Consider the following 13067-nt stretch of genomic DNA (forward strand, 5'->3'; position numbering starts at 1 on the left):
TGAATTTTCTTTGCCAATGCCAAAACCTTAATGAAGAATGCTATGACCTATCCTGCACTTGAGATAACACGATGCCTAATCAACATTTGCTTGCATTTATGTCCGGAACATATGGCTGACTCAGATTGGGACAGCCCACGACAAGTTACAAAGAAAACTCCTCTTCAGTTTTTGAAAGGCTCTCCGTTCTTCATTCCCAGACTCACTTTTATCTTTTTTTGTCAACTGATACAGAGACCATGTTGTAGTAGCAAAGCTTAGAACTACTGCAAAAAGTGTCCTACTATACCCAAAAAGCCTAGCAGCTGCATGAGCCCTTTCAGTGTCAACCATTTCATACAAGCCTTGCTTTGTCAAGGTCAGTAATGTTATTTTAATGACTTGCTTGTAATTAGTTTCAATTTTAGTCTGGCTAATTTCAGTCACTGAACTACCTTTTTAGTCCATGTAGGTGCATGTCATAATTATGAGTCATGACGCTTATGTCATCCAGGTAGAGCATCAGCGATTTCCATCGGAAGGTATACAACATGCGCTGCATCAATTTTTCGAGGGTGGCTGGCGCGACATTGAGTCCAAATAGCAAAACCTATTTCCAAAAACTGGACCTAGTAGCGAATGCTGATTGTTCTTGTGCAGTCGCATCCAAGAGGGCACCTGTCACTAGACACTGATTGGGTCAAGTGTGCAGGTGATTCTGCCACCAAAAGAGCAAAAAATATTTTACCAGTTCAAGAAAAATATGCTGAAATTTTGTCCGACAAGTCTACTTTATTTCTGGACTTTCAGGGCTCTACTTTTTAAAAAACACTACCGGGAAGCTCCAAGCATATCTAGAGTTTTTGACGGCTCCTTATCTGCATAGGTACTGAACTCGCCATTCATTCTCAGTTTCTGTGTTCGATATGATCCTGTGTGAAGGCTGCTGTATAGACAGGGCACTTTCTTTCAGATGAATGGAGTGCTCTACTTTGGGGTTTGTCTCATATTTCTGTTTTGGTTGGGAGTGTGCTTTGATAGTGCATCGACAGCCTAGCCATGCAGTCACTCGGCTTGTCTGAGTTCTGCACACTTTTTCTTGGCTGCCATGAACAGGTCCTTTAGGTGAGCTGGAATCTCTGACATTAGTAATTTCAAAATCTGTGTTGCAAGACTCGAGTCAGAAATTGCTGGTTCGTTATTAACCTAATGCATTTTTACTCCAATGTCAGAGCTTACCGTGACCTGTGTCAGGTATTTACGATTTAATTTGGGGGCCGCTCCTACCTGGTAGTCATGCAGACAATCTTTTAACTGCCGAGATAAGCAGTAGGCTTTGGTAGGAAATTAAAATGGAACATCTATTGCTGACCAGACCGGCACCATTGTGTATGTCACCACCTGCACTCTGCTAAGAAACAGCTGCCCATTTTTATCTGTACAAGTCAGGGGTAAATCATCGATGGAAACTTTGGGCTGCAAAAAACAAAAGCACATTACTGTGCCACCAAGAAAAGCATTCTTAAGATGGCATCTTGGCTGATGTGACTCATTGCATAAACCATTAATTTTCAGTCTCTACAACCCCAAGATGTATGGGTGGACAAATAATTTTACCAAAGGGTAGGTGGGTCCAATTGGGCATGACTGTCAATTTCCATTGTGACTGTCGCTCTATTGAGCAAGTCTCATGCTGTCTGAAAGAATCTGTAGAACACTTGCTTTCTCATCAATTGTGGGGTACACCTGGTGTCAATCTGGAACTGGAGTGACCACCCTTCTAGCTTTCCGAAAAAAAGAGTTTGTAGAGTAGAGTCAGTTTAATGCCCTTACCTTGATCAGTTTGATACTATTCTTGCTTTGAGAAGCAAGATTTTTGGATCGGAAACTCCTGAAACTGCTAAAACAGTTTTCTGAGATATTTGGGAAGTTTGAACGGAGGCAAAAGGCCAAGTAGACTTTGGCGTTTTAGGCAAGTTTTCACTGTGCCTGGACCAATTTTTTGGACTTGTTTCTGAGTGCATTCTTGGCGATCTCGCTTGGTGCAACTGGCTTCACAGAAGCATGATTTCTTGACTGTGCCACGCTCTAGTTATTCAGAAAACATATTTTCTATGGCCTTGGAGTAATTTTGGAGAGCCAAGTCAATAGGCGCTTTCATCGCCATCTTGTCTGTTGTGGCCCAAGCAGATATTTCTCATGTTGTCTCTCTATTATTATTTGAGTCTTTTTATATTAGAGTTTTTTGCCAGGGTGTCACCAACTCTGCTGTCTTTGCATCAGAGTGCAGTAGTAGTTGGCACTACTGTTTTTGCGGACGCATCTCTGAACTTTGCACTCTCAGCATCACAGGGGTTTCTTTTTTGTGGCCATTTTTAGTTCTGTGTTTCCTTTGCTGTAGTTGTCAAACCTGCTTTGTCAGCTGCTTTGCCAGCTGGCTGAAAGTATGGAGCTTCACTACTGCAGCTCTCTCCACCTGTTTTCATTCTATTGGTCTAAAGGGCCAATGACTGACATTCCTCAGGTTTGACTTTGGAAAACTTGGTGCCAGCTCACACTTCATTGTTTAATGTGGTTCATAGCGCTGCCAATAAATATCTATACAGGTGAAATTTGCTGAAAATTCAGCAAAACTGTTTTTAACCATGTTTGCTAAGTAGGGGGATGGGGCGGTGTGATTTCGCAGGCTACTCAAATTTGCTGATAAACTTGACAAGCAAGTTTTTACAAGGTATGGGCTGTGGCTTTCCTCAAAGTGCTCATTTTGCACTGACTCTGCATGAAGAAAGACCAAAATCAAGCTCAAAAGACGTAAAAAATGACTGGCTTTCACTTGGTTGACATTAACATAGTTTACTACCTCTTTTTGCAGGTTGTCCTGAAGGTAAAACAGACTGGCTGCTTTTGTTCATTCACTTGTTTCTGTCACTTCCTAGATTTTGCTGATGAAGTACTCCATGTCTCCTGAGCCGAAATACTGATGTTATTTTGACTAATGAAATAGGGCAAGAGCAAAGACAGTATCATCATTGCTTCCAGCACCTCAGACAAGTGCTCAGTACTTATTTCCACGCTGTTAGCGCGTCTGATGGCCATTTTTCTGTCAAACCAAACAGACTATATCTCAGATCCTCTAAGGCAGGCTGCTATTTTTGCTCTTCTTGAACTACCTCTTGATCACGGAAAGCTGGAGATGCCTTTCGGCAGCTACAGCTCTTTGTGATCAAGAGGTGGTGTTGTCTTGATGCACATGTTTTCTTTAAAGTTCTTTTTATACTACCACTAGGGTAGCCTGGATTACAGCATGTAGTGGTACTGTGCTTTTTGCTGAGTCGAGACTCGCGATCCTACTGCTGCCACCAGTGTAAAGAAACTGATGAGTTCCTTTACTTGCTCCACAAGGAAACAAGCCGCATGAATGCAAAGCAGTAGATGTATAAAATTTTTAGCAAGTTTATATTTTTCAGCAGATACATAACAATACAGCGGAAAATTCAATAAGTGTATAAGTAACTGCACAGGAGGAACCTTTTATGCGCTCTACTTTTGAGCACTTCTACAGCGTTTTTTTATAGCTTTTGCCATTGGCTTGGCTCCACTCCCCAGTAACATGGTCGACATGGCAGCTGGCTATTGGCTGACCAAAAAATATTACAGAAGGGTGGCGTCATCTGCCCAGTTGAGGCTCAGCCCTGTTGTAGCGTTGATCACCTCTGAGTCGTCATTCATCTCTAAGCCGCCTATGGTTTTGGCAATCGGTAACCACGCTAAGTACTTGAAGTTTTAAGAACTAGCATATCATACTAAAATGTGAGCTACTCGTGCAAGGAGAAAACTAAAGTTTAATAATAACTGAGTTCATGTGATAGAATGGTTACAATAAAATATATTTTCTATTAAAAGTATTGTATACAAACAGAGGTGTGATGCCCCTGAAGCTACATGCATGTAACTTTTATTGCTTTTCATGTAATAATCATTTAAACTTTAATATCTAAATAAAACTTTGAAAGTGTGCACAAAGGATGTTACCTTTGTCTAAAAAATGATTTGTACTTACGGTTTTTCAGTCTCAGGAGTGACAGTCACTAAGTTGGGTTTTACGGAGGTTTTGACTAGAGGTACTGAAGGTGACTGATAAGATGCTGAAGACCTCTCTAATTGCATTTGCTTTGCTGTTATTGCTAGATGCGGAGTTGTTATGTTATTGCTAGTACCACCAGATGGGCTAGTTGAGGGTTGAGTAACAGATTGAGCTTTGGCAGTTGTTGGATCTTGCAATGCACCGCTTGAATTAGATGGGATGCTGCTTGTAGTAGTAACCTGAATTGTAGTTTTAGCAATTTCAAGAGACCGGCTATTTGCTTTTTTAGTTGCTGGATGTGGATTCACATTACTTGAAGTAAATGAGATGGCATCAGTGGTAGTGCTTTGAACATTAGTCATATTACTTGTAGCAGTCAGAATATTACTTTTAGTAGTTGTTGGATCTAGAGACACATTGCCTAAATTAGATCGGATGACATTAGTAGTAGTAGCTTTAACCATAGTCATAGCATTTTGAGTAGACAAAACATTAGATTTAGTAGTTGCTGAACCTAGGATCATTGTGCCTGAAGCAACTTGAATGGCACCTGTAGTATTAACTTGAGCTGTCGTGTTTGCATTTAATGTTGACAAAGTATTGGCTTTGGTAGTTGCTGGACCTTGAGTCATTGTGCCTGAAGCAACTTGAATGGCACCTGTAGTATTAACTTGAGCTGTCGAGTTTGCATTAGAAGTTGACAAAGTATCAGCTTTGGTAGTTGCTGGACCTTGAGTCATTGTGCTTGAAGCAAGTTGAATGGCACCTGTAGTATTAACTGGAGCTGTCGTGTTTGCATTAGAAGTTGACAAAGTATTAGCTTTGGTAGTTGCTGGACGTCGAGTCATTGTGCTTGAAGCAAGTTGAATTGCACCTGTAGTATTAACTTGAGCTGTCGTATTTGCATTAAACGTTGACAAGGTAATAGCTTTTGTAGCTGGTAGACCTTGAGTCATTGTGTTTGAAGCATATTGGAGAGTACCTTTATTATTAACCTGAACTGTCGTTTTTGCAATAGAAGTAGACAAAGTATTAGCTTTTGTAGCTGCTGGACCTTGAGTCATTGTGTTTGAAGCAGATTGGAGAGCACCTGTGGTAGTACCTTGAATCGTAGTCAATGTGCTTAGACGACTGGAGCCCAAATCATCTATAAACATTGGAAAATCATATGCGTCTATCGGATTTTAGTATGACATCAAAATATTGCTTGATTTAACTTCATTTTCAGTTTTTTCTACCCGGTTAAACTGTTACACTTAAAGCTTTTACTTGCTGATGAAAATTGAAGACTTGAAGGAATATTTTGCATGAGAGAAATAGCATCGAAATTAGAATGATTATACATTAATCAGCTGTTTAAGCAATGAGAGGGTTATGATTCAAAGATGTACTGCTGTTTCAGTAAAATAAATGTAGTACCGCAATATGAAACAGTGAAATGTTGTGCTTACCACCTGTATCAGAACTTCATTTACAAATGTTTGTCTTTCAACCTAGGTATAAAACAAACTAAAATAATTATTTTGGGTAAGAACCACAAAAATATGCTCCGGTTATTGTACACTGCAAAAATTTCCAAGCTGGTGGCTGTCTCGCGAAATGTTTGAATAACTATGTGCTTGCCTATATTCTCACATTTAGATTGGTTAACTTTTTTATCAAAAAAACAGCTTCAAGTTATGCGCTATTTGTACTCACCACTTAAACCAGAGAGTGAGTTAGATCTTCCAATCAGTATCAGCGAAGCGTTGTATCTCATGAGAACTGTCGGTGTCGATATGTTACAATTACTGATATGTTGACCTCCACCTGACCTTGAGCATATTGAACTGACCTGACCATTAAGATCAATCACCCTCAATACACTATTTATATTATCTACGGCTAATAGTGTGTCGTTGTTCAGCATTATTAAATCAGTCAATCTACCGAACTTAGCACTTTGTAAAGCCCCATCCACATAGCCAGATGAAGAACCAGCTGTAACTGTAGCCATGTGTAAAGCAGCTGGGTCCATCTGTAAAACCTGTGTTTCGGTAATCATAAGTAAAACATTATTTTGAAGATCAGCCAACATTGATACTATATATAACTGAAGTTCAATGTGGTGAACATATCCGTTGATAGTGTTTAGATTCATAATAGCGATGTAGGGGATGCCGTACTGGCTAATATAAAATACTACTCCGTCAAACGTTGTTGAAGTAGCTGGGTCATGAAAAGAACAGGTAGAGAGATTGCCATTACCAAACTTAAATTTTCCTGGAGTTCCAGCGAATAGAGAGGACTCTTGAGAAGTTCTGTCAACTCTTCTTAACACATGATTGTAGGTGTCCGAAAGTAACAGAGAAGAATTGGTGAGGTGATAGATGCTGTATATACCTCTGAATTTTGCTTGGCTAGAATTTCCTTCCCTGTAGCCTGATACGTTGAGTCCAATTATTAATGTTACGTTTTGCTGATCGAGATCCATTGTAAACAGCTGGTTAAAAGTGGAGAAGAGAATGTTACCAGAGATATACTGGTCATGGACAAGGGTGTGAATAAAACCGGAGTCATTTAAAATTGTAAACAGGTTCTTGAAAGCAAATCTGCAAAATAGATTTGTTGGAGCTCATTAGTAGATTATCATGAGTAAAAGAGTATAAATATTACATTTCATTGTAAACATCTTTATATCAGCTGCTGCATTTGAAAGCCAAAGTTTAATGCATCATCTACTTTGCATTTCTCAAATATCTTGAGCACGATATATTTTTTTTTCTATAGGCTTGAGTCAATGAGTAAACTCACTTTTCCCTTTGATAAAAAAGTTTCTATTTCTAAGCTCAAAGAACTTATATTTTAAATAAAAAACTTTATTTATCTCTTCATTTTTCCTACGTCCACACTCCGAATGATTTTCTACCATATCTTTCCAATTTTCCCTACTCATTTTCTTTTCTTCATCCCCTTTTTTTTCTACCTCCTTTCCCTTTATTTATCCGCTCTCCTCCCTTCTCTTTAATTACTCACTTCCTATCTCCCCATTTCCCCATTGCCTCTCCCCCTCTCCTCATCTATTTCTCCACTTCCTCTCTACGTTTTTATCCCACCTCCTTTCTCCTTACCCTCTTTCTTTCCCTAGTTTTTTGCTTTTCTTTATCTTCCTTAATTCTGTCCTATGTCGGTAAAACTAGGTACAAGACAAAATTTCAGTTTTTCTGCACCGCCGCTCCAGAGTCTTCAATCCACTGAGCTAATTTTCAAAACAGACATGTATTACAAAACAAAGAATGTTGATATTTGTTTTGATTGATCAAAGTGAAGCCTAATCCTTAATAATTCCATTAAACTAGTTATGCAAGCAAAATATTGAGTAATTACACCAGGTATTCTGCTGGAATAACCAGCTAGCAAGAGTTATAGACTTATGAATGCAGTTATGCAATGCATGCAGCCATGTTTTCTGCTGGTAAAACTAGTTAAAAGGTTTGCGAAAGTTCACGTCATCTAAAAATAAAAACAATATTTGTGTTAAATAAAAAACTTTATTTATCTCTTCATTTTTCCTACGTCCACTCTCTGATTGTTTTTCTACCATCTCTCTCCCCTTTTCCCTACTCATTTTCTTTTCTTTATCCCCTTTTTTTTCTACCTCTTCTCCCTTTATCTATCTGCTCTCCTTTCCTCCCTTGATTTCCTCACTTCCTATTTCTTTATTTCCCCATCGTCTCTCCCCCTCTCCTCATCTATTTCTCCACCTCCTCTCTACCTTTTATCCCACCTCCTTTTTCCCTTCTCCCTATTTTCCCTACTTACTTTTCTTTACCATATCTTCCTTAATTACTCTCCTGTTTTCAAAATAAAAAGAGAACATTGATAACACTGAATATGAACTTTGCAGAAAATAATTACAGAAAATGCAGAATTTCTTCAAAAACTAAAAGTACACCTAACTCATTTAAGCAATTTCTTCAAAATTGGCTCACGCCTTCAAAAGGAAAAAGAAAGACCAACTTATAAAACTATGAAAATAAGTTTTGATATTTTAACAGCCTTCCGCATGCTACATTATAGTTTCACAAAAGATAACTTTAAAACTTCGAAAATGAATAAACCAGCAAACATCGGAAGAGCTTTGGCTAAAATGAAAAAGTCTGACGTACTTTCGAATGGGTAAAACAATAAAAATATGGCTATGCATGCAGAATCAAAATGCAGCCTCACATATATTTATATGACTAAAATATTTTCCATTACTTTTAGTATTTTATGTGGTCCTTACACCACTTTGGTCGCCATATTAGTTTAAGTTGAAACACATTAATTGTCAAAGTAAAATTGCGTTACTTTGAATCTATGTACATGTAAGTGCATCAGAAGACCAAAGTTCCCTGATCATGTTTTGAATTTTGTATCTGAACAAGTGACACAATTTACGCGCAAAATGCGTTTTAAAAATATTATTTACGACAATGAGCCATTTAGGCAAATTGCATTAACTTGTTGGCTTTCAGATCATCGCAGTAGGTCTAATTGTTTAATGTAAAATAGGATCAAATTTGCTTATACACAAATTTTAAAATTGGTAGCGGCTTAACATATAATTATGTATCTATAATATATATACATGTACAATGTATACAATATTTATATATATATACACATAAATATATATATATTGTATATGTATATAATTAAACTCTAGTAATGATAAGCTTGCCTTCTGGTGGATTTGAACTCACAAAATTTCCGATCTCATGTCTTAACCAATCATCTTACCACAAGTCTACAAAGACTTTCAAGAATCCATACCCCGGTATACTGTTTTCCTTGTTTACTGTATACCCTTTTCTAGGTTTCACATGCTCAAAGTGCACTATTTAGCATTAATATTATTGTCTTTTGCATAAGGTTGTTTTAAAAAAAAATTTTTAAATTTACTTTTCATGGTTATTACCTAGTTTTTATTTTGTAATTTTTAAAAGTGCAGTTTAAATGTCAAATCTAAGTTCTAAATCTGTAAAGGCCAAATTTATAAACAATTGTTGTATCTCGAGCAGGAAAAGCCATAAATTTTTTTCTCCATTCAGTCAGACAACGTACAAGACATAAACAGTGTAATATCTCATTTTTAAGTGTGCACCAGTATCGAGAGGTACCAGTCATAGAGTTATTTCCCTCTAGAGTAATAACAGTGCATTCAACAACACGAGCGTTTCCGGTGCCAACAAGAAGCGTTTAGACCACGCCCTTTTATTGTGCTAGTCAATCACAGTGATTGACAGAATGATAACATCAGCCATGAGAATGATCATGAATTTCCACAGTTAAGATACTAATTATTGCTCATATTAAAGAAATGATGATTATAGTTTATTACTCTAATATATGCTCATTATTTAAAGCAATTCAATACTTAAATGACTTGTAGAGGCACTGAATAGATAGTGTTAAGTGAGTTAATGCAATCAGTTACTCATACCCTAGGACACTTATGTATTCGCGGCATCTAACTTTCGCGTTTTTGCGGTGTCATCCTCTCGCGAAAGTTTCATGTGCGAAACTAAACTATCATAACAAACGAGCGAAAAAGCGAAACTAAATAGCTTTGTTCAATGATACTGTAGAATGGAATTTTATACCGACATTTGTTTTAACGTTTTTAACAACCACTATAGCATCGTTAAAATATAAACCAACAAAATAATTTGACTGTCAAAATTTATTAAGTTATTATTTTGCAATTAATTATGATTATTTTCCCATTAAGAATGACTTATAATGATACAAATTTGATGTCAATGCACACGAATTAGTAGATTGTCGTTTGCTGGGGACATCAATCAATGCAGTGAGCACCGCGTGTTGAAAGAAAATAAGACACATGCACTGACACTCGCAGTACTACAAAAGCAGCATGGCTTTGGAAAGGTTTAGATTCTCCACTGACACTTCTTTAATAACTTGTAATTTTTTGAGATTGGTTTTGTTTTAAGTGATGTGACTGACGAGACGTTTTTCAATTAAAATAGGCAAAACATGACTGCGGTTAAAACGCTCAGAAAAAGACATCTCTTTATTTTGAGCGTTTTAACAAAGATCAATTTTGCGGATTGTATTTTAAGTTCATTAGGGGGCTTTTACGTTTTTGATGGGACATGGCCAAGCGGGTGTTTGATAAAACTTAATTTTCTGCAAACCTTTATAAAAGTTGTTAACAAAAATATTTTGCCTCTCATGATGATAATAATGATGCCTAAGAACTACTAGAAGTTTATGTTTGTCTCTATGGCTTGGAATGAAGTGATATTCCACAGCGATAAAAACCGCGTCCATGGCCGTTGGGCAAATAACTTTTCGAATAAATGATGTTGAAGTCGAGTTATCTGAAGGAATTTATCATTGCGTTGGAACTGACAAAACAAATCCGTCTGAGTTGACCTTGTGTTTGAGATGAAATGTTACATTTTATCTGAGGGTGAGTTATCCGAGTTGGACTGCACTTACCGTAAAAAATTCCCAAAGAGTTGGGGCGGCTCAGCCGGCCAGCTAGCTGCCCCAGTGAAAACGGGCCTGTTGATAGTCCAAAAAACAAATGGCAGCAAGCGATCAAATTGCATTATCGACCTGGCCCACACCATTCTACCTGCGGTTCACAATTACAAACTAGTCGCAAATTGAAATTTTTTTTTATTAGTGAGCTGAACCTGAGGAATCTAATTATGTTTGTTCCACTGCATTTATTTTCACATCACTATATTTTCGCACTCATCAGAGCTCCGAAATTAAGTTGCTCCGAAATTCTACTCTGCGAGCTACTCACGAAACTAAATACTAGCGAAATATAAGTGTCCTAGGGTAGATAAGATAGATAAGTGATACTGGGATTTTATTACATTGGTGTGATGGAAAGCTAATCAACTGCCATCAACTGAAAGTATTGACATTGTATGGTGATAAAGTGATTAATTGACACCACAGTCCACAAACAGCCTGTGCACGTAATATTAGATTTCAATACATATCAATCAAATACATAGACTAGCTTGAAACAAAGATGTCCACTAGTTAGTGGACATCCTTGCTTGAGGTAAACAAGCAAAAGGTTTGAAAGTTACAGTGGCAAATGTTGTTATATGTTAAATAAAAATAATTTATACTTGTTTATACTAAATTATAATTATTAAAAACATTAAATAGGCTTTTTTATGACTTTACCCTAGCACATTTATGTCATCGCGTCATATAACTTTCACATTTTCACGGAGTCACCCTCTCACGAAATTTTCATGAGCAAAACTAAACTATCATAACGAACGAGCGAAAACGCAAAATTAAATAGCTCTGTTCATTGCAGGCCTGTATTCACTGGTTGCAAGTTGGGGCGGCTAATGTTAGGCGACTAGTTATGAACACCTGGGGGTTGAAAAGGGGGTGATGTAGGCCCCCAAAAGGTTTCTCTTATGTAGGGCCTCAGCCGGGCCTCTTATGTGAAGTTTTAAATAATTTTATTGGAAAGTATCAACATTTTTCTATTTTTTGAGATTTGTTTTGTTTTAGGTGATGTGACTGGCGAGACATTTTAAAATTAAAATAGGCAAAACTGGTAAGCAGTTAAAACGCTCAGAAAAAAGACATATTTTTCTTTTAAGCGTTTTAACAAAGATAAATTTTGCCGATTTTATTTTAAGTTCATTAAGTGGGACATTGTTGCTAGAAAGTTGAGGGAACCAATGGTGCTTTTCTGAAATTTGTTTAAAATGGTATTTGATAAACTTTTTTAATAATAAATTTAATTATTATATTTTTGGTCATTGATTAAATCGAATCGCCATTGGTTTCCTTAACAAAAAAGTTCATGAGTAATTGCCTTCCTTTTTTGCTATTTTTGATAACATTCTGTCAAAACGTCTTCCGTGTTAGGAGTCCAGAATTCTCGAAAAAAAATGGAAAAAAACATGAAAAAAAAACGTGAAATCCTCTTAACCCACAAGTGAACTTAAAACGTGACATGCCATTGCGGGCTATAAACACAGTGCTGTCAGAAATTATGAGACCACTGCTGGTACCATTTTAATTCATTCATTTGCCACATATTGTACATCATTAGATGCAGAAATTTCTCCTTATTCTAGTAAAGTAAATCAGGAGTCTTTCAATCTTCTTTTACAGCATTGGTGATAGAATTAGTGTCATCAAGTTATCTCTTCAGTGTCCGACCACATAGCTTGTTAGTGGTAAAACGTGATGTCATCACTATGTGTTGTGCATTCTGTAATCTCACAAAGTCAAATAGTTTGGCATAAAAAAATAAAAAATGAATAAAATAATAAAATGAATAAAAACTAAAATATTTTTTTGTTTTTTTATTCATATCAGTTGCATATGCCTTTCGATTGAGATAAAAAATAAGTATGAATTGTTATGTGATGGAAATCTGCTTCATATTAATCAGTAGAAAATTCTGCATCTAATGGTATATGGTTTATAATAGTTTTTTTGTAAAACTAAGTCAGCAAATCATTGCTACCACCAATTGTCTCTTAAAATGTGAGGTGGTCTCATAATTTCTGACAGCACTGTACTTGAGATCTAATATTGGTCCCATATCAGTCACGACGGAAAGGACCGAGAGGTCATTGATAGTCCAAGAAACAAATAGCAGCAAGCGATCAAATTGAATTATTGATCTCGCCCACAGATTTATACTTGCGGTTTACAAATACAAACTAGTCCCCAATTAATTTTTTTTTTACTTGGGAACTGGACCTGAGGAATCTAATTAGTTTGTTCCACTGCATTTATTTTCACATCACTATATTTTCGCACTCATCAGAGCTGCGAAATTAAGTAGCAGCAAAATTTTACTCTGTGTGCTACTTACGAAACTAAATACTATCGAAATATAAGTGTCCTAGGGTATTTATTTAATACTTTTTTATTGTAACCATAGCTTAACATATTATATTTAGCCATTACTTGCTAATTATTTCACATTTACATTTAAAGACCTTTGCAA

The 13067-nt window shown here is 36.7% G+C and overlaps 1 protein-coding gene across 1 annotated transcript; it reads right to left on the reverse strand.

Annotated features, from left to right (window-relative positions):
* Nucleotides 1-4035: 4035 nt before the first annotated feature.
* On the reverse strand, nt 4036-4911 carry LOC137406745 (uncharacterized). Its single transcript, XM_068093359.1, has one exon. The coding sequence runs from the start codon at nt 4909-4911 to the stop codon at nt 4036-4038; it is 876 nt and encodes a 291-aa protein (XP_067949460.1).
* Nucleotides 4912-13067: the final 8156 nt, after the last annotated feature.

The sequence above is a fragment of the Watersipora subatra genome, chromosome 10 (assembly GCF_963576615.1).
Source record: "Watersipora subatra chromosome 10, tzWatSuba1.1, whole genome shotgun sequence".
In the NCBI taxonomy this organism is placed as follows: Eukaryota; Metazoa; Bryozoa; class Gymnolaemata; order Cheilostomatida; family Watersiporidae; genus Watersipora; species Watersipora subatra.

Bases quoted from the DNA above. Each gene is read 5' to 3' on its own strand.
- LOC137406745 (XM_068093359.1), bottom strand. From the start codon at position 4,911: ATGACTCGACGTCCAGCAACTACCAAAGCTAATACTTTGTCAACTTCT.